Consider the following 20,797-nt stretch of genomic DNA (forward strand, 5'->3'; position numbering starts at 1 on the left):
AAGTACTCAAATGTGGGGTCAGAGAGTAAGTACTCAAATATGGGGTCAGAGAGTAACCACGAGTATTTGAAAGGTTTTGGTCAGTACAAGGGAACACGTACATATAACACTTACTCAACTTCCTGCCTAGAGAGTTAACTGGATGAAAATTAAAATAGGTTCATGAGGAATTTTAATTCACAGAAATGCACATGCTTTTCCAGAGATGCCAACCCATTCCCTAAGTCATCTGTCAATCACTTATTAGGAGTCTGGGGTATAGAAAGTAGGCAAGATCACATTCTCCTACAAGCCACACCCTGACTACACAGACAAAATCGAGAGTATATTTGAATGTGGGGTGCTTTTAGAGGAATTCCGAGTGAGCTTCTGATGCTAAAGGGTTCTACTACCAGCAGGTGGCTAGAGCACACAGGGTACTGGGGGAAAGACTTTGTGCTCTTTTCAGTGGCCAGTACTGCACTCTCTGCCTGGGGAGCTAATCCTTAGCGGGATGGGAAGCTGCTTTTCTGGCCTTCCTTGCAGCAGGGAATGGTGCAACACCTTGGCCTGTTGCCAAGGCTGGAATGAAGAGCTGGTGAGCCAGAAGAAGAGGCGGCCTTGTGCTCCGTGCAGCACTGGTCTCAAGTAGCTAGGGAGGTGGCCTGGTGGATGGTGCCAACAACAAGTGTGCAGCACTCGGTGCCTGGAGGCAGCAGCTCAGCATCACACCCGTTCAGTGGGATTCACACGCCTCCTGACTTTGAGTTCACACGGTTCGCCAGGCCTTCTAAAACTCCAGGAGCCACCTTGAATCTTGTTAACAAGTCTCTTTTTGCTGGCTCAGCCTGAGTCAGTTCCTGCTACTTATAAAGAAGCACCTGACACATAGAGGCTGAGTGTGTGTGCTAACAGGGAGGGGGCTGTGTGGGACTCAGACCCAGACTCAGACCAAGGGGCACACCCATTTTGCTTGTCAACACTAAGGAGTCTTTGAATTAAAGCCAGGTGGACATGTTTAACAGTAGCCATGTACTTCTTCACCTCACTAGGATGCGTTTTTCTCCCAGGCCTACAGGAAACACAGCCTGTGGCTGCTCAGGTTTGGCAATTTCTGGCCCTGAGAGGCACTCCTCAGAGGACTACACCAGCATCAAGAGCACTCTGAAAATGTCAAGCACTGCCTGAGGACCACATGACTTCCTAGAACACAGCTAGGTGTAAAGCAAACCTCCACACAGAACATCAAATGCCTATAACAATTTCTAATACACACACATTTAGAAAAACACTCCCAACTGAAATCTCAAACTTAAAATGCTGAAACTTGTTACAAACCATGTTTACACAATTTCTAAAAGTTCCTGCTTGTGCTTCCTTAATAAGAGTTCCTCTTTACTTCTTCCTTTCTGAAAAAAAGAAAGGAGGAAAAGGAAGGCCATCCTCTTGAGTACATGCTCAGCACATGCAGAGCGATGGGCCCTGTGAGCACAAGCAAGATCGGCCTCTGGCTGGAAATCAGCTTGATCCTATTTCATGTCGGTAAGGAGGATTTTTTCCCTTTTCTCTGTTTCATTTAAATGAATTGCTGCTTCCTGACGAATATACATATACTTTAAGCTCTTGCCAAATAATTTAAACTGTGCAGCACTAGAGTACGGTGGTGGGGTTTCTTCTTCCCCACAGCTGAAGGAAGGTTTCCTACCGGCCTTGACAAGACCTTTGCCGCTGTGCGGCTTCGAGCACACCTCACCAGACAGGCTCAGCAGACAGACAGGCTCAGCAGACAGACAGGCTCTGCTCAGGACCGTAAGTGCTAACAAGTCAATTCCCACACAGGCAAGCTCGCTCTGGACCAGTGCACCCTGCACAGATTTGCCTAATACTTCCAGAGGACAATGTTACTGTAACCTGTTCTAGAGAAAAGCCACCCCATAATGTAACTAATCTTCAGATCCTGCCTGGACCTGTCCTAGCTCTAAAAGTTACTTCTTTCATCAGAGTCGTAAATCATCTCAGATTTACCCACAGAATTTAGACTGCAAGGAAAGAAACGGAGCAAATTAGTTTTCCCCGTCCGTAAAGAAATACAGGGTAAGTCTGCAGTCCAGCAATGAGGGTTCGCAGACAAGGAAAGGAAAGCAGCGGGGGGGGGGGGGGGGGGGGGGGGGTTGGGGGGGGTTGGGGTAGGGAGGAGAAGAGAACGAATTACACCAAAGTGTTAACAGTGGCCCTTCTGACTAAAGAACGGTGTGATGCCTTACACTGTCCTAGCGTCCCAATGAGTACATGCTACCTTTATACACTATTTTAACTGGTTCAAGGAAACCTCATCTCCAGCTGCATTATGAAATGTCTGCAGATAAAATAACAATGGAGTGAGGAGATGAGATAGTAAGGAGAGAGGAACCAAGACCGAGGTAGTGCTGGGTCCACAGTGCTAAGTACCGGCTTTGGCAGGTTTGACATCTTCCACAGTAATAAATGTTGGGCCGGGGAGTAGAGGCGCACGCCTTTAATCCCAGCATTCAGGAGGCAGAGGCAAGTTTATCTCTGAGTTTGAGGCCAGCCTGGTCTACAGAGTGAGTTCCGAAATAGCCAGGACTACACAGAGAAACCCTGTCTTGAAAAAAAAAAAAAAAAAAGCATAAATAAATAAATAAATAAATAAATGGCAATGACAGTAATAATTTATTAATAATAATAAATGTTGGAGCTAGAGAGATAACTTGGCAAAGTGCTTGCAAGCAGAGGGACCTCCATGTGGTTTCTAGAACCCGTGTGAGAAGGTCAGGCCTGGTGGTGCACACTTACAATATCAATGATGGGCTGATCCCCAGGGCTCACTAGCCAGCCCAGCCTACTCAACTACTGAGGCCCTGTCTGGAAAACAAAAGTAGATAGTTCTCAAGATCACAACTGAGGTTATCCTCTGGCCTCCACACACACCCCAACTTTCATGCATGCTGGCCACAGACCAGACTACATGCACTTGAACAGGCAGACACACATTAGCACAAACAAAATAAGCTTACGGTATCATTTAGTTTTCAAAAAGTAGTAAGGTGATTATTTTCTCCAAGCTAAACTTTCGACATTTTCAGTGGGAACTGATTTAAAACAAAAAAACACAGATCCTAAGAATTCCTAAAAGAAAACCTTAACGGGAGAGGGCTGTGGTGAGTGAGACGCGATCTCGACTTCTCATTTTGGCTAATGTTGCTCCACTGGAGGGAGAGGGAACAGCACTGCCCCCTCCTTGGCCTGTCTCATGATTTCTCCCACCCCTGAGACTAAGACAGGAAACTCCCGAGTTGCAAGTGCTTCTTGCTGTGTTAAAAGTTGGCTTTACTTTTAAAATCTTCACCTGCAAGTCATCTGAGACTGGGGTTCTGTCTGCAGTAGTGGGAACTTGACAGGACTGACCCATTTCAAATCTGCAGTGGTCCCTAGACTCCTAGGGTGATTGTGCCTAGGCAGAGTGAGGGGCTGCAGTCAACAGACGAGGGTCAGCCCACTGCCCTCGGCACAGAAGCCAGGAGGTATTCCCAGCTGACCAACTCCTTTCAGCAAATCTCACAGAACCTCAGTTTCCCTCACAGTACACACTACTCAGTGAAACGTGAGAAGAGACTCTCACCAACGCCCTGACTGACTGCACTGCCTCTGATGATCTGGGTGGGAACCTACAGAACAAAATGTTAAGTTCAAAAGAGCCCCAGCCCTAAAGCGGCAGCTCTCAACCTGTGGGCGGTAACCCCTTTGGGGGTCACATATCAGATATTTACATTGTGATTCCTGACAACAGCAACATTACAGTTACGAAGTAGCAATGAAAGTATTGTATGGTTGGGGGGCGCCACATGAGGAACTGTATTAAAGTGCCCCAGCATTAGCAAGGTTGAGAAGCACTGCTAAATGAATAGAAGCATCAGAGGACTTGGATTGATCACCTGCCTGCCACCCGCCTCACATCCCCATTCTCAGAACAAAGTAGGAGTTGGAATCAGTAAGACCATTGGCCCATTATTTTTTCTGAGACCATTTGGCTTAAACAACTAGGCAGAAGTTGAACTAAAAACTCATATAAATTCCCATCTGTCTCAACCCACACTATTCTTCATATGACTTTCCAGCATCGCATTTCTAGGGCAAGAAGGTCAAGATAGGAACTCAAGCTCCAAGCAGCTCCACACAGTGGAGAGCAGGAATGGCAGGGACACAAGAGAAACGACTGCCTTCTCTGAGATACTGTGGCTTGGGCATCATCACATTTAAACTCTGTCTGAACTGCACAAGGGAGCAGCATCCCCACCATGACAGGAAACCCAGGCAGCACTCAGAGCGCAAGTTCAGAGATGGGTTCCAACTCCAGTCTGTGTTCTCCTTGTCACTACACGAGTCAAGTAAGACCAACGCACAGGGGACTCCCTCCCTGGCCTCAGCTCTGCAGTAGTCAGGGAAGCCATGGGCTGGGCCAGAGCTGCATTTTCTCATAGGCACATCTTTTCCCGTTATCCTAATTCCCAAATGGACACCAGATTCATCTCTAGGCAATCCAGTCCCCAACAGGCAGAAAATCTAGTGATGCTCATGTGCTCAATCACACCCCAAAACAAGGGGTGCGCAGGAGGATACAGGTTCTTCAAGATTACATGGATGGCCTGTGATCAAGGAATGCCTGTAGGCATTAAGAATGTACTTCTGGCTTCAGACACACCACTTCCACCAGCCACACTGATCCCATGAGAACCTCTCTGAGGTTGTCCTCAGGTAGTCAGATGGCATGCCAACAACCATCAGGTAAAGACCAGCAGCAATGCGTTAGCACAGGCGAGGCCCACTGCTGTCTTTATAGTCTTGTTGTTAATGGAAACAGGTCAAGAATCAAGAGACTGACTGGGCGCTGGCCCAGAAGTGCCAGGCAGCAGCAACAGCAAAGACACTCCCCCACACTCACGTGCTTCCTCACACAGGTGTGCTGGGTGCCTGTACGGTCTCCGTGGTGCAGCCAGGTTACCTAGAGGTGGACTACACTTCTGAGACCGTCACCATGGAGTGTACCTTTTCCACAACTGGATGCTCTTCAAAGCAACCAAGAAGCCTGTGGTTTCGCTGTGGCACTCATCAGCCTGAGGTTCTGTGCTTGGATGGATGCAGAAATAAGGCAGACAAGTTCACAGTGAGAGAAACGCTGGACCAGAACCAAGTCTCCCTCACTGTCAACAGGCTGTCTCCAAATGACAGTGCAATTTACATCTGTGGAATAGCATTTCCCCATGAGCCGGCACGGAGAGCTAAACAGACCGGAAACGGGACTACACTGGTGGTGAGAGGTCAGTCACGCGGCTGGGTCACATTTATTAACACATATATGGTTGTTACTTTCATAATCGTGGGAAGCCTTTTCTCTGGTTTTCTTCTTGTTATTGTTCACTTTTCTTTTCCTTTAAAGAAACCAAGTCTTGCTATATTGTTCTAGGCTGACTTTGAACTCTTGGCTCAAGTTCTGCTTTTGCCTCAGCTTCCCAAGGAGCTGGCACTACAGGCACATGCTACCACAGTCTGTTTGAAATGTCTTTATCTCAGACTACTGAAGGGAATGGCTTGGTGAAATCACTGCCAATGCTTATGTAGGTTTGATGTGCTCATGTGAGTGAGGGATGGTCAGAGATCTTCACAGGAAGCCAGAGTAATCAGTTTTTCTTCTCTGATATCCAGGCAGAATGGCAAAGGCCAAGGATATACTGGTGGCTTCTCTCCAAACTTGTGTTTAATCCTCTTTATTCTTTCTTAGTCCAATGTATTGGTCACTTATGTTTGTCTTACAGAGTGATATTCTAGGTGGTGCAATGCTAAGTCAGTTTCTGAGAAAGCTGGTAAGACACACGGCCTCCCGTGTCACACCTAGACACTGCACACACGGGACGCTGCACACACGGGCCTCCCGTGTCACACCCAGACACTGCACACACGGGCCTCCGTGTCACACCTAGACACTGCACACACGGGCCTCCCGTGTCACACCTAGACACTGCACACACACGGGCCTCCCGTGTCACACCTAGACACTGCACACACGGGCCTCCCGTGTCACACCCAGACACTGCACACACGGGCCTCCGTGTCACACCTAGACACTGCACACACGGCCTCCCGTGTCACACCTAGACACTGCACACACGGGCCTCCCGTGTCACACCCAGACACTGCACACACACGGGCCTCCGTGTCACACCCAGACACTGCACACACACGGCCTCCCGTGTCACACCCAGACACTGCACACACGGGCCTCCCGTGTCACACCCAGACACTGCTGCACACACGGGCCTCCCATGTCACACCCAGACACTGCTGCACACACGGGACGCTGCACACACGGCCTCCCGTGTCACACACAGACACTGCACACACGGGCCTCCCGTGTCACACCCAGACACTGCACACACGGGCCTCCCGTGTCACACCCAGACACTGCACACACACGGGCCTCCTGTGTCACACCCAGACACTGCACACACACGGGCCTCCCGTGTCACACCCAGACACTGCACACACACGGGCCTCCCGTGTCACACCCAGACACTGCTGCACACACGGGCCTCCCGTGTCACACCCAGACACTGCACACACACACACGGGCCTCCCGTGTCACACCCAGACGCTGGCACAGGGAAAATGAGTGGCTGCTGGGCTTGCAGGCATGAAGTCTGGGGATGGAGAGAGAATGGAAAAGGCCCACCATTGCCTCTGTGTCTGTGGATACCAGATGGAGTCAGTCAGGGAGGTTCTGGAAGCTAGCGGCTTGTGTCAAGATGTTATACTACCAGATTTATACCATAATTTGTGCCTGTGAGATAAAGGGTTAAAGATCTGAGCAAAATGTTATACTGTTTTACAGGAAAAAATGTGCATTACATAACTGAGTCCATGGGACAGTACCTATGGGATATTTAGGTGGAACCATAGGTTAATGGGAAATAATTTTGTATCTCATTGTTTCATGTTTCATATAGTCAGTACTGAAAGACACACAAGTTACTTAGTGCCTTCTTTGAACACAGAATACTTCCTGCCCAAAAGGAGATTTCAGATGTGAAAACAGTATTACTCCTCGGAGGGCTTCACTAGGGGAAACACATGTTACAACTGCATTTAAGGCAAGGGCCTGGCTCTAAGATCCTAGGGTTCCCGCTCCTCCAGTGTTTACCAGGTGGCACTAGTTAGCTTTACACAGCTGCCCCAACAAATACCAAGAAAATACTTGCACCGCACCAAAAGACTCGGTGACTCTTGGCGGTCTCTTCTAACAGAAGAACGTGTAAATGTCCGTGTATTTAAGTAATGCTTATAACTTGGGCTGGATGTTGTTCTGTGGCAGAAGGCTTAAGCATATGTGAAGCACTAGGTTCAGTAAGCAGTATGGCACCATAAGAAAGGGAGAAACCAAGTCAAAACAAACACAAAGGTGGTTCTTAGCACTACAACAGATGTTCCACTTAGTGTGGCTGGTTGAGAGCGAGTCTCACTATATAACCCTGGCTGTCCTAGAACCTACCACATAGAACAGGCTGGCTTCGAACTCTGCTTCTGCCTTGCAAATGCTGTCCTTAAAAGTGTGAGCCACCAGGCCTGGCTCTTCAACTTAATTTTTTAATGTTTTCGTTTTATGAAGAAGCATTTCTGTTGTAGCACATTTAAAGGCCACTGAACTGACTCCATCCCATTCTCAAGCATCTTCTCCTCATGGGGCCCCACATAGACACTGCTGGGATGGGGGAGCACAGCAAGTTCAGGCTCCACCTCTAAATGTAGCATAAGTGATGCTTCATAGACGCCTGCCAGAACATGCTTGGACAGTGACTGTTCTTTCTGTCTCCACCATGAAGAAAGATTTCTCAGCAGGGAGGTGCGCAGTCTCCTGATAGTCCTCTTAGCACTGCTCTCTGTCTACATCACCGGGGTGTGTGTGATCTTCCTAGTCCTCTGCAAAGTAAGTCAAACGTTCTCACCTAGGATGTTACCATAGAAGTTATTTTCATCTGTCCGCCAGGAAACAGCTGGCCCAGCAAACACCTGGCTCACATCTTCTAGGCCTCCACTTCGGAGGAGGCTGCAGGCATCCTTGAGCCTTCATAACTAAGACTACTAGTCAGAGATCAACTCAGTACTCCTTCTTTAGAGCCCACAACTAGGAGATTAAGCACCTGTGTTGGCTTTCTACTGCAGGGGTGAGGAGTGGGGAGGGGAGAGGCTACTGTCATCTAGGAAAACCAGAAGAACAATTTTTAAGAACAAAAACAGTTAATGTACCAAAAAGGAGTATTTTTGATCTGTACATATGTTAACAAGGGTATAAATATCTACTAGAATTCTTCCATATGCTACAATAAGATCCATTTAAGTTGTTAAATTCATTTGTTAATTAAACAAAAGCACCTAAAATATTATGAAAGTTATCTAGTGTATGTCATTCAAACATTGAGCCAGCTCAGTTCTCTTTAAGCATAGTATCACAAAATGCTCACGGATTTTCTTATTCTTGGCAGTCAAAATCTAAGAGTCCAAGAAGTAGAGAAACCAAAGAAGACTCACAAAAGGTACTGTCAGTACTTGTGTTTCCACACTGTGGCGGGCGGGCGGGAACCAGTTCAAATGTCAGCTGTGTTAGGAAGCCCAGAGAACTACACAGTAACTTCCACCCTAGAGGCTGCTACACCCCATTAGGAATCCTCTGCAATCATCTGGGAGGAAGTTGCCATAAATCCATTCAATGCACTCGGAATACAAGAGCTAACAGTGTGGCCGCAGAGGGGTCCCACTGCTGAGCCCCCTGCAATAACGGTGGAGCCCACATTCCTGAAAGACAAACCTTCCCTTTTGATTTTACAGAAGAGTGCTCGGCGAATCTTTCAAGAAATCGCTCAAGAATTATACCATAAGAGATATGTGGAAACAAGCCAACAGCCTGTAAGTATAAAATAGCCCAGGACACAATTCAAATATAAAGCTTCTATCCCTGAAAAGAATATGCTGTCAATAATCAAGTTTTCCTTTAGAAGACTCTTTTCACAAAGCGTCTTTATCAGAGAACCTGTTTAGCCAAAAGTATGACAGAGGGCATTTGATACAATGTTTACCAGGCAGAGGCCCCCATTTTAGTGATGTGGTTGTTTTCAACCCAGGCAAGGAGCTTTTATGGACTGGAAGCTACTTTGTACTGCAGCCAGTGAGCAGTAGGCCTAAGTCAGTGCTGCAAACCTGTGCAGATTAAATAATATGCTTAAGTTACTTGTTACCAGTACGGAAAACATTTGCTAGTGATACAAAAGCAGCATCTTTCTAGTTCTGGGACTGGACACTGGGGACAGGATGATCTAGGCGGAGGGAGTACAGCTTATGGGTAGTAGGGTACCTGGTTCCACACAACACATGGCCCAAATGCAAAGCCTTCTGTAACCATGGACACAGAGAACACATAGATAACCAGGAGAGAGGCAAATACAACAGGATGATGACTATGAAGTATGATTGTTTTCTTTTTTCTTTTCTTTTTTTGCTGGGGGGTGGGGTGGGATGGGGAGAGTTATCCAGTTTGTAAGAGCTTTTCATGAGCTCGGGAATAGCTCCATGGCAGAGCACTTGCCCAGTATTCGTGAAGGCCCTGGGTCCCACCCCCAGCATCAGTTTTTAAAAATAAAAATCTAAACATTTTTAACCAAAAAAAAAAAAAAAAGTTATCCACATATTCAATCCACCCTCCTGTGATATAAAAAGGCATAAAGACAAAAACTACCTATTCACACTTTTTCTACTGAAGCTAGGGCTTATTTTATTTTTTCAGACACAGTCTCCCTTTGTAGTCCTGGCTGGCTGGAAACTTTCTACGTAGACCAGGCTGGCCTGAAACTCACAAAGACACAACTGCCTCTGCCTCCTGAGTGCTTTTCAAGGAAAGCAAAAGTAAACAGTCGGAAGGAAGACTGGAACTAAGAACTGTAACGCTCTGAGTCATTTGATAACAGCATCATGAAGATTTTATTTTAGTTCCCATAGCCTACTTTAAAGGAAGGAAAAATGAGGCCAGGTGTGGTGGTGCAGACCTTTGATGCCAGCACTCGGGAGGCAGAAGTGGGCACATCTTTGGGAGTTAGAGGCCAGCTTAGTCTGAGGAGCACCTTGCAGGCTAGCCAGGGGTAAGACACTGTCTTTTAAAAAGGAAAATGGTGAACCAGACTTAGAATAACTAGAAGGGCCAGGCATGATGGTGCACACCTGTCATCCCAATACCTGGGAGACTAAGGCAGAAGAATTATCAGCTCAAGGCCAGCTTGGAAGGCTACTCAAGGCCAGTAGGAAGACCCTGAGCCCTGTTTCAGAAACAAACAAAACCAAGATGAGCATGGTAACATTTACATGTGTTTTGTTGTTTTGCCTCCCCCGGCTTTCCCGCTTTTCAAGACAGGGTTCCTTTGTGTAACAGCTCTGGCTGTCATAGAGCTCACTCTGTAGCCCAGGCTGGCCTCAAACTCAGAGATCCACCTGCCTCTGCCTCCTGAGTGCTGGGATTAAAGGTGTATGCCACCACGTCTGTGGTAACATATACTTGTAATCCCATTATTTACTGGGTAAAAGCAAAGGATCTAAAGCTCAAGGTCATCCTGGACTACATATATAGTGAGTTCAAAGTCAGTCCGGGGACTACATGTCTCAAAAGAATCACACAATAAAGCAAAGGGTGGATTCTTTCCACACACACACACACACACACACACACACACACACACACACTGTTTCAAAGTGCATACAAGACCAAAGGTGCATGGTGGCAGAGTAGCTCCTATGTAGCTAGAGGTCGACATCACTGGTAACATAATGTTAAGCACGGCTCATGTTTACTGTCACAGGAGAGAGACGGCACTTATGAAAACAGAAGAGCACTTCCCAACTCTGGAAGACCATAGATGTGCTTCACTTTTCATTAAATCACTGCAACTGAAACGCCAGCATCCACTGCAGTGTGAATGGACACAAGCCAATCAAAAACACCAAAGGGCGCTGGGGATGTAGCTCAGTCGGCAGAGTGCTTGCCTAGCAGGTACAAAGCCCTGGGTTTGATCTCCGTCACCCCAAAAACTCAGCAACGCGACACGAGGCTATAATCCCAACATTCTGAAGGTAGAATAAATAGGTCAGAGGTTCAAGGTCATACTTGAGTACAAGATGAATTTGAGGCCAGAGATAAATGTAACCCTGTTCCAAAAACAACTGCCACCACCAAAAGAAAAAGACACAACAAATGGAAAAGATGGCCAGCCACACCAGAAGGCAGAATGTTAGAAGCTGTCGCCAATGGAAACTACAAATATGAAAACCTCAAGAAAATTCAACTGGAGGATCTCTTTTTCTAATTTTCCATGAACAGTCTATCTTTTTCTTTTTTTTTTTTTTCTTTTTCTTTTGGTTTTTCGAGACAGGGTTTCTCTGTGTAGCTTTGCGACTTTCCTGGAACTCACTTGGTAGCCCAGGCTGGCCTCGAACTCACAGAGATCCGCCTGGCTCTGCCTCCCGAGTGCTGGGATTAAAGGCGTGCACCACCACTACCCGGCCATGAACAGTCTATCTAAGGAGCTAATTTAAAAACAACTTCATCTTAGCAGTCTTTTAAAATAGTTACATATATCCTGTCAGTTCACCCAACATATGGCCAGTAACCCGGAGAAGGCTTAAAGTTAAACCACAGATCTCAATTCTGAGGGGGAATAAATGTCTTCCTGAGTTGTGGGATCAATGAAACAATTAAAATCAAGTGAGAGGGGGCAAAAGGAGTGAGGAGAAGGCCAATTTTTGAGTAAGAGAAACTGACTGTAAAGAGTATCCTGGAACAAAAGTCACCTCTTCTGATACTGTGATAGGGCAATGGGCAGTGTACTCTCTTTTCCTGCTGGAGTACACAGAACAGCCAAGGAAAGCAAGACCAAGAGAGACAGAGGAAGACTAGCAAGAGAAACCCAAAGCGATCAGAAGATGCCTCAGAACAAACACACACAACTGACTCTAGATGTCAGTGTGGTGCCAAAGACTTCAAGCCCAGAGAGTGCCAGGGCCATGCACTTTCAGTGAGCCTAGACAGAGGGCCTGGTCCAGCAAGGTCCTCACTGTTTCACTAAGAGGTGTGCCATGGATTGTTCTTCGAATGTAAAGTACCGAAAGGCTCACACGGCTCACTAAATTTGATCACAGTGTATTCTAGCAGTACAGTTTCTTTTAAACAGGTACTAAATGGCACACACTCTTCTTAAAACACAGATACAGTCTTCACACATTCCAAAGTCTCTTTGGAAGGGTCTGACATTGGTGGCTCAAATCAGTGCTATCCTGATAACATGTGTCCCAAAAACTGCAGAGGAAGGAGCAGGTGACCTCACTTTAATTGTATGTGTACACACACACACACACACACACACACACACACACACACACACACAATTATTGTGTATAGTATATACACATGTATACGTATGTTAGCTACTGCAAAAGGAATAAAACGGTATAAAGGGCAGCATTTCTGTTGGCTGGTTAGTTGTTTGAAATTTTTATTTTACTTTTTATTTATGTGTGTGCAGTTGCCCATAGAGGCCAAAGGAGAACCTCAGATTCTCTGGAACTGGAATGACAGGCGGTTGTGATCTGTCCAATGTGGGTGATGGGAACAGCACTCTTAACCACTGAGTCATTCCCCTCCCTCCCTTTCTGACACAGGGCCTCATACAGCCCATGAACTCATCTTTCTGCCTCCATACTCCAAAACGAACTTCCTACGACTCCAAGAGGTGAACTCCCTAAATCGGAAACTACCAGCTTAGGCAAAATAAACGAACTTCTGAACCAGATGGCAGAAAAAGGCAAGTACTAACTCCATTTAGGAGAGCAGAGTACTGGGTGCATGTGCCATTCATTTCTGCCAGTGACTGTGCTCTGGCACCGTTTCCAAGAGACAAATCTCTAATGTATTAGGACTGAATTCTAATATGCCTTTCCCAAAGAATGAATGCAACAACTGACTCACAGTTGGATTTTAAACTGAAATTCGGAGGTTATTTTCAGAGGAAGGACCTCTATTTCCGACATCACACACAAGAGGGCCCAATACTCAGTGAGCACTGGCTGTTCTGCAAAGTCAGCCCCGCACTCTGTCCTTGACTTACACTGAACTTGCCCTAGCCCAGCCTCACCATGTCTGTATCTTCATGCTTCTACATATACACTTGTGTGAGTTTGCAACATACTATGAAGATACAGCTCAATAGAATGAGCATGGTCCTGGGTTCAAGCCCAGCACTGTAAAAACAAGACAACACACACAACAGCTCAGCGACGCACACAAAGCCTGCCCTAAGTCCCAGTTAGTGATCTTTCCTTCTCTGGTCCTACCATACTTTGCCCTGTCTCTCTACATTACCCCAGCATTGCCTGGTACAGCTACACTCTGTAACAGAATCACTAGCAGCACAGTGCTCATTTATCGAGGTATATCCGCGGCCTGGCTCTTCCCAGCACACAGGCCTTCAAATGCCTTTGTATGAATGCGACTGAACAATAATTCTATTTTAAACCTCTTTGCGTTTCAAGTGAGATGAGAAACACTTCACTCCCACTGACTTTTCTCCAGAAACTACTGTCTAAGTCCTTTCTTGCTCCCTGAACATCCAGAGAATTTTCCCTATTACATACTAAACTGCAGCCTCCCATATGACTGGAGACTCCCATGACAGCGAAGACGAAAGGAGACACATCTTAGTCGGTTGCTGTTGCTGGGACAAAGTGTCATAGGCCTTGTGGCTTATAAGCAGTAGCAATGTCTTTTTCAGAGTTCTGGGGGCTGAAGTGGAATCAGAGTGCTACAAGGTGGGTCCAAATTAGGTCCCTCCTCCAAACTGCTAAAGGCAGAGTACGGGCTCTGGGACCTCAGCACAAGACACTGACCTAGTGAACCCCATCACCTCCCAAAGGGCCCACCTCTAAGACCCAGCACAATGGTGGGGAGGCTTAACAGAGAAGAGGCAGATGGATCCAGAAGTCTTCTATCTCTACCCTCTACCCTGAATTGCCTACCAAGACATGCCAAAGGGGTTTTCAAAAAAATTAATTCCTTTTTCATCTTTGTAAGGAATCTCAAACCTGTGACCAATGGGAATATAGCTGTGGAGTCACATACACCAATGGAGAACTCACTTTGAGACAGTTAAAACGCAAAATGAAGCCTTCAGATTCTGAATGCTTTGTTGTAAGTTTAAAGCACACTAAAAGACACTGGCAAATAATTCTATGGGAGGAATTGTGAACAAGTATGATCAATAAAGTCACAAATAAAAACAGTTAAGAGAATAGGATAAACTAGAACAAATCTAGCATGGATCAAATACCAGAAACCAGACCCATACAGTTGGCCACTGTTTAATACATGATAACCCTCATAACAACCCCAATGTGGTATTAGCCACTTTGGGCAGGTGAAGCTCTCAGATTACTAAGAAGCTAGGCTAACCAAAATTTCAAATTCAAACAGAGGTTAGCCCTCTGATATTAAGCTCTTTCCACAAAACAGACTGGAAGTCCTCCTTGTTTCTATCTGAGTGAGTGAGAGTTTTAGACTAAATGTCTAACCAGGAATAGTGGGTATGCCTATAAATCCTAGCATGCAGGAAGCAGAGGCAGGAAGACAAACATAAATTTGAGGCCACCCCAAGCTACATAGCAAGTTCCAGACCAACCAAAACTATATAGAAGGACATAATAATAATAATAATAATAATAATAACAACAACAACAACAACATAATAGTCTTAATTTAATCAGATCATGACCTTATAAATGAGTAAGAAAGCTGCTAGCAGGCTATTTCTGAAAAGCACAGGCCTCACATAACAGTTTAACAAAACAATGTTATCAAATTTTCAAAGAATAAAACACAGACTATAACATTCCTAATTATTTTCTACAAAATCAGCAGAACAGCCGGGCAGAGATGGCACACGCCTTTAATCTCAGCACTCGGGAAGCAGAGCCAGGTGGATCTCTGTGAGTTCAAGGCCAGCCTGGTCTACAGAACAAGATCCAGGACAGGCACCAAAACTACACAGAGAAACCCTGTCTCGAAAAAAACAGCAGAGCAATGATATAAAACTAAGATAATATCCCCCATAAACATAAAGATCAGCTATAGGCAATTAACTTATCAATAGCAGTAATGCTATCTATGAGGCACTGTGGTCAAATCTGTAACCGTATCTCCTCAGGTTGAGGAAAGAATATCCTGAGTTCAAGGCCAGCCTAATAACCTAGTGAGACCCTATCTCAAATAAAAATTCAAGGGTGAGGGGACAGAGCTGGAGAGATGTTAAGAGTAGTTAGAGCAGTTACTGCTCTAACAGGGATAGGAGTTGGGCTCTCAGCACCCATGTCAGGTGGCTCACAACCCCCTGTATTCTGACTCCTTGTCTTTTAGCCTCTGTAGGCACCTGCACTCATACATCCCAATGCATGTACATAAATCAATTTTTAAAAATTAAGAGACAGCAAGATAGCTCAAACTGTAAAGGTGCTTGCTGCCAAGCTTGAAGACCTCAATTCTTGGGGCCCACAGGGTAGAAGGAGAGAACCAAGTCCCACAAGCTGTTCTCTCACTTCCACGAGTATATCTCCCAACATGCATACAAGCAAATGAAGCGATTTCAACAACGTGACCAGCTAAAGCTGTGCTGCAGTGCAGAGTACTTGTACAGCACATGCAAGACTATGGCTCCAACCACTAGAACTGAACAAAGAGGTAATAGGATCAACGTTCATGGCATTTCTTTTTTAGTTGTTTTGAGACAGGCTTTCTCTGTATAGCCCTGGCTGTCCTGGAACCTGCTCTGTAGACCAGGCTAGCCTCGAACCCACAGAGATCTACCCATCTCTGCCTCCTGAGTGCTGGGACTAAAGCCATGCGCCACCATGCCCAGCTGTTTGAAAGACCCTAGCCCTTCAGGCTTACACCCCCAAGCCTCAGGAAAAGAGAAACTTCAAGCACCAGGAAATGAGAAACTAAAAATCTAGTTCCAAGGACAACCTGACTTAGCCATTGTTCAATCTCCCCTGCAACCATATAACAATGTAAAGAGATTTCTGTTAAGAGATGTGCTCAACTGTGACTGGGATAGTTGCAGGTGTTCCAGGAAGGACCACTGTGACCTTTGTGTAAACTCCACTCCTGCCCTGATACCCACCTTGAGGTTTCAGGAAGAATGTACCTGTTGACGGAACTGTACCCCCTCTGTGATCACTCTGTGATCAGACCATGATCTTGTGAAACAAAATTGTATGGGAATTGTAATCTTGTGGGTTTTTCCTTTAAAAGCCCTCATGGGGCTGCAGTAAGATGCGACTCTTACTCTTGGAAGCAGAGAAGCCCTTCTGTACAGAAGCTTAATAAATCCTCCTGCTATTGCATCAACTGGACTGGAGTCTGGGTTTTTGGGGCGCCCACTTGAGACCCTAAATTTTGGGGTCCAACACTGTGCATGGCATTTTTACTTCCAATGTTTACAAATACAAGTGCCACAGAACAAAGTAACACTGTCTTAAAGAGGCCTCACAGGCAATTCAGTATGAACATCCCAAGAGATGCTGAACACTCAGATATAAAATTTAATATTAACTCCTAGATTTGTAAACTCTTAATAAAAAAGAATTTTTTTAGAGATTTATTTATTTATTATGTATACAGTGTTCTGTCTGCACATATCCCTGCAAGCCAGAAGAGGGCATCAGATCTCATTACAGATGGTTGTGAGCCACCATGTGGTTACTGGGAATTGAACTCAGGACCTTTGGAAGAGCAAGCAAGTGCTCTTAACCTCTGAGCCATCTCTCCAGCCCCCCCCAAAAAAGAATTTCTTAAAAAACGTGTCAACGCCATGCGGTGGTGGCGCACTCCTTTAATCACAGCAGTCGGGAGGCAGAACCAGGCGGATCTCTGTGAGTTCGAGGCCAACCTGGTCTACAGAGCGAGATCCAGGACAGGCACCAAAACTACACGGAGAAACCCTGTCTCAGGGGGAAAAAAAAAAAGCTGACAATCTGTGTAAAGCAGACTTACCTGGAACTCATTGTAGACCAGGCTAGGCCTGACCTACTCTTGGAGCTCCTGCCTTGGTCTCTCAAGCACTAGGCTTACCAGCTAAGCCATCATGCCCACATTTTTGTTACTGACAATGTCAAAGCTGACTGCTAGTGTCTGGCCTCCTTCCTACAACAGTAAATGCTAACAACCACATTGAAGAAGGAGAAAATAATCTGCAGTTTGTTAAACTCCATATGTCAATGTTTCCACCATGCTCAACTGCAATGACAGTCCTAGTGAACAGGCCACTCACTGCATCCACTCCGTGTGACAGTCGGGTCCCGTGAGTCAGTCTGAGCCGGCCCAGCACACCCTACAGGTCACTTGCCTCAAGTGTGTTCCTAGATATATTTCAGGGGAAAGGTATCTAAAGTATTCCTAACAGCTTCTATCCGCATACATTTGAAGAACATTTAGGTGATCTAAAAACAAACAGGGACTGGAGTAAAAAGAAAAGATTTTTCATTATATACCCTTGTGCAAGCTGCCTGAACCATTTTTACCATGAATGATTTTGCATAAAATTATGATTTTAACAAATTAATCATGTTATTAAATTTTCATTTGTACAATGTAATTCTCCTTAATTACATCCTTTTCCCTGATCACGTCTCACCAGATTATCAACCCGTAATGAAGATTAGGTGAGGGTACCAAGTAAACAGATTAAAAAGAAACACAGGCGAGGCTGGATAGCAGAGCCAGGTGGAGCTCAGAAGTTAAGAACAATGGCTGCTCTTCCAGAGGACTCAGGTTCAATTCCCAGCACCCACATGGCAGCTCACAACTGTCTGTGACTCTAGTTCCAGAAATTCAACACCCTCGCACAGACAAATGTGCAGGCAAAACACCAATGCACATGAAATAAATAAATCTTTAAAAACAAAACATGAGACTGCTTCTTCTAAGTTAGTCTATACAACAAAGTGGCAATTAAATGCACGGCACTGACACTCACACACACACACACACACACACACACACACACACACCAAAAAACCAAGAGTAATCATTTCACCTATAATTGCTTTTTGTTAATTAATTAAGCAAAGCAGGCTAAGCACACTCAGGCACCCTCACAACAAACCCACCGCGCCTTCAAGTCTCCAGTCTCACAGTTTCCCATGGAAATCATCAGGGTCTAATTAGAGACTTGGAGAAAGGAAGCAACAGCAATAACAGAGTGCCCGGACAATCTGCAGAAGTTACAGGTCAATAAAGGTCACCCCTAGCAACAAGGCTTTGTCTCAGATTTGTAATGTGTCACAGGCCAGACTCCACAGAGTCCACAGGCAGCTCTGGACACCCACAATCAAGGAGCTTGTTCTCAGTCCTAAGTGAAGACTGCGCTCTAGTTTAGCCTGACTTCCTTTCAATGTTTCTTGTCAGAAACACGAGGAAATGAAATTTGTGGTTAGACTGATGTCTCTTCCTCCTGCTTTTCCACCTCCTGCTATGCCAGGAAGCAGCATTAAATTCTATCATGTGGTTGCCCATCAGGACACAGGAAGCCAGAGCCTCACAACTCAGTGACTAGCGAGTGCAGTGCAGAAATGGAGCCAAGGCTTCATCACAGAGAGCGAGCGAACGGCACTGCAGCGGGGTCAGATGGGAGGACACTTGCTCGTCTTTTCACTGTGTAACATACACATGACGTGTACATAGATATGGCACGCACACTTGCAGCAGGCTGAAAAGCCATTCAACAACAGGAACGTAATGTACAAAGAAGGAAGATTGGGGAGAGGACAGCTATTCCATCCATCTTCTTCCTGCCCTCCTATGTCTCCAGAGTTTCTATCTTCAAGCCCAATATGGAGGCAAGCACCTGTAACCCACTTCTTAGAGGCAGAAAGAAGCAGGAGAAGGATTAGGAGTCGAAGTTATCCCCAGTTACACAGCTAGTTAAGGTTACATGAGATTCAGCCTCAAAACCAAATCTAGGAAGAAGGCTCAGTGATGCAGAGATGACTTAGTGGTTAACATGCTTCTATGCAAACATGAGACCTGAGTTCAGATCTCTAGCACCCACACAAGAGACGGGTGTGGCAGCATGGAACTGTAATGGTGTGGTGGGGGGGGGGGCAGTGACAGGCAGCTATCTGGGGCTTGCTGGCCAACCAGTCCAGCTATGAAGCAGCAAGTTCCAGGTTCAGTGAGACCCCATCTCAAAAACTAAAGATGAAGAGCAACAGACAGACAACTGTTGTCAATGTCCTTTGCCTGCCTGTGCGCGCGCGCGCGCGCGCGCGCGCGCGCGGAAGGAGGGAGGGAGGGAGTGGGGGGGAGAGAATTTCCTATTTCCCAAAGCAACAATTTGGGGTAAACTTAAAGACAAGCATTAAGTACAATGGGAGAACCCTATTATAGTGACCTCCCTGCAATCCCAGCATGTGGGAATCTGAAACAGGAGGATGAGTTTCAAACCTGCTGAATTTTGGGAACCTGTCCCCAAAAGAAGCAAGCAAACAAGAAACAATGAGGGGGTTACAAAAGGAGGGAAGGAAAGACTATAACCATGGGTGAAAAATAAGGACAAGAAGAGAAGAATGGAATGTGCAAGCACCTTAATTAAAGGGTTTTAAAAAAAGATTAAAAAGTTTAATCTCTAGCACCACATAAATCCTAGCACTGGAGAGGCAGGAGGATCAAAAAGTCAAGGTCATCTTTGGCTATATAGTAAGATTAAGGCTAGCTTGGGCTATATGAGACCCTGTCTCAGGGGGAAAAAAAGAAATAAAAGACTAAAGATTTTTAAAATATTAACATGTACAATAAGTAATTTTATATTAGTACATTAATTTATCAAAATGGAGAAGAGAGGATTAAAACCGTAATTTTCAAGACAACCTTAAGTGCAAATCACAGCAGCTGAAGTATGAATTACTGTGACATTAAGTTACAGTGTCAGAAGCCATAGTAAATCTAAGTGCCAGCAAACAGCCCATCTCTTCTAGCATCCTCTTCAATCAATATCAATGAAGACCAGCAGCGTTAATTTACAAAATCACATGACAAGGGTTGGAGAGAGAAATGGCTTCAAGTGAAGAACATGCACTGGTCTCCCAAAGGACCCAACTTCCCAGCCAAGCAGGGCAGCTCCAGGCCCTAGGGATCTGATGCCATCTTCTAGCCTCTGCAGATGCTGTACTCACATGCACAAACACACAGAGACAAATCTAAAAATGGTGATAAAATTAATTTTTTTTAAAAAAAAATCCTGTTACTCAAAGATATGATACATATTGGAACAAGAATATCTTCAAAAGAGAACACTCATCATTTTTAGTCTGGGACAAGAATTATAAAATGTAAAACAAAACAGCCATCACATTTAGCAAGTATCTACTAGCAGATTAAAAAATGCAATTCACTGCTTGACTTGGCTTATAAGCTACTGGACAAATGGCTCAAGCACCGTTTAAAGACACAGAGTACAGACACAGATGCACTGACCCAGCTGAGTATCAATTATTATAGTGCAAGGGGAGTACTAGAGGGCTATACAATCTGTGTTAAGATAAGCATTAACCAAGGTGATTTTATACATGGCTAATTGTATTATTTTAAATTCTAGGCAACTAAGAAACACTAGACAACGTTTAGTTGATCATCGCACAAAACCAACACTACCAATAGATAACCATT

The 20,797-nt window shown here is 45.4% G+C and overlaps 2 protein-coding genes across 4 annotated transcripts in view; one reads left to right on the top strand and one right to left on the bottom strand.

Annotated features, from left to right (window-relative positions):
* Mettl9 (methyltransferase like 9) overlaps positions 1-20,797 on the bottom strand; it is a 46,750-nt gene that overhangs the window by 967 nt on the left and 24,986 nt on the right. The window lies entirely within an intron of this gene.
* On the top strand, positions 1,219-11,456 carry Igsf6 (immunoglobulin superfamily member 6). The gene is made up of 6 exons (XM_028867846.2): positions 1,219-1,521; positions 4,956-5,315; positions 7,872-7,975; positions 8,532-8,582; positions 8,875-8,952; positions 10,890-11,456. Exons 1-6 carry the CDS (start codon positions 1,434-1,436, stop codon positions 10,944-10,946), a joined length of 738 nt encoding a protein of 245 aa, XP_028723679.1. The 5' UTR covers positions 1,219-1,433; the 3' UTR covers positions 10,947-11,456.

This window comes from Peromyscus leucopus, chromosome 1 (genome assembly GCF_004664715.2).
Source record: "Peromyscus leucopus breed LL Stock chromosome 1, UCI_PerLeu_2.1, whole genome shotgun sequence".
Lineage (NCBI taxonomy): Eukaryota > Metazoa > Chordata > Mammalia > Rodentia > Cricetidae > Peromyscus > Peromyscus leucopus.

Bases quoted from the DNA above. Each gene is read 5' to 3' on its own strand.
- Igsf6 (XM_028867846.2), top strand. From the start codon at position 1,434: ATGCTCAGCACATGCAGAGCGATGGGCCCTGTGAGCACAAGCAAGATC. The intron at 5,316-7,871 runs GTCAGTCACGCG...TCCACCATGAAG, and splicing joins GACTACACTGGTGGTGAGAG to AAAGATTTCTCAGCAGGGAG. The intron at 8,583-8,874 runs GTACTGTCAGTA...TTGATTTTACAG, and splicing joins CCAAAGAAGACTCACAAAAG to AAGAGTGCTCGGCGAATCTT.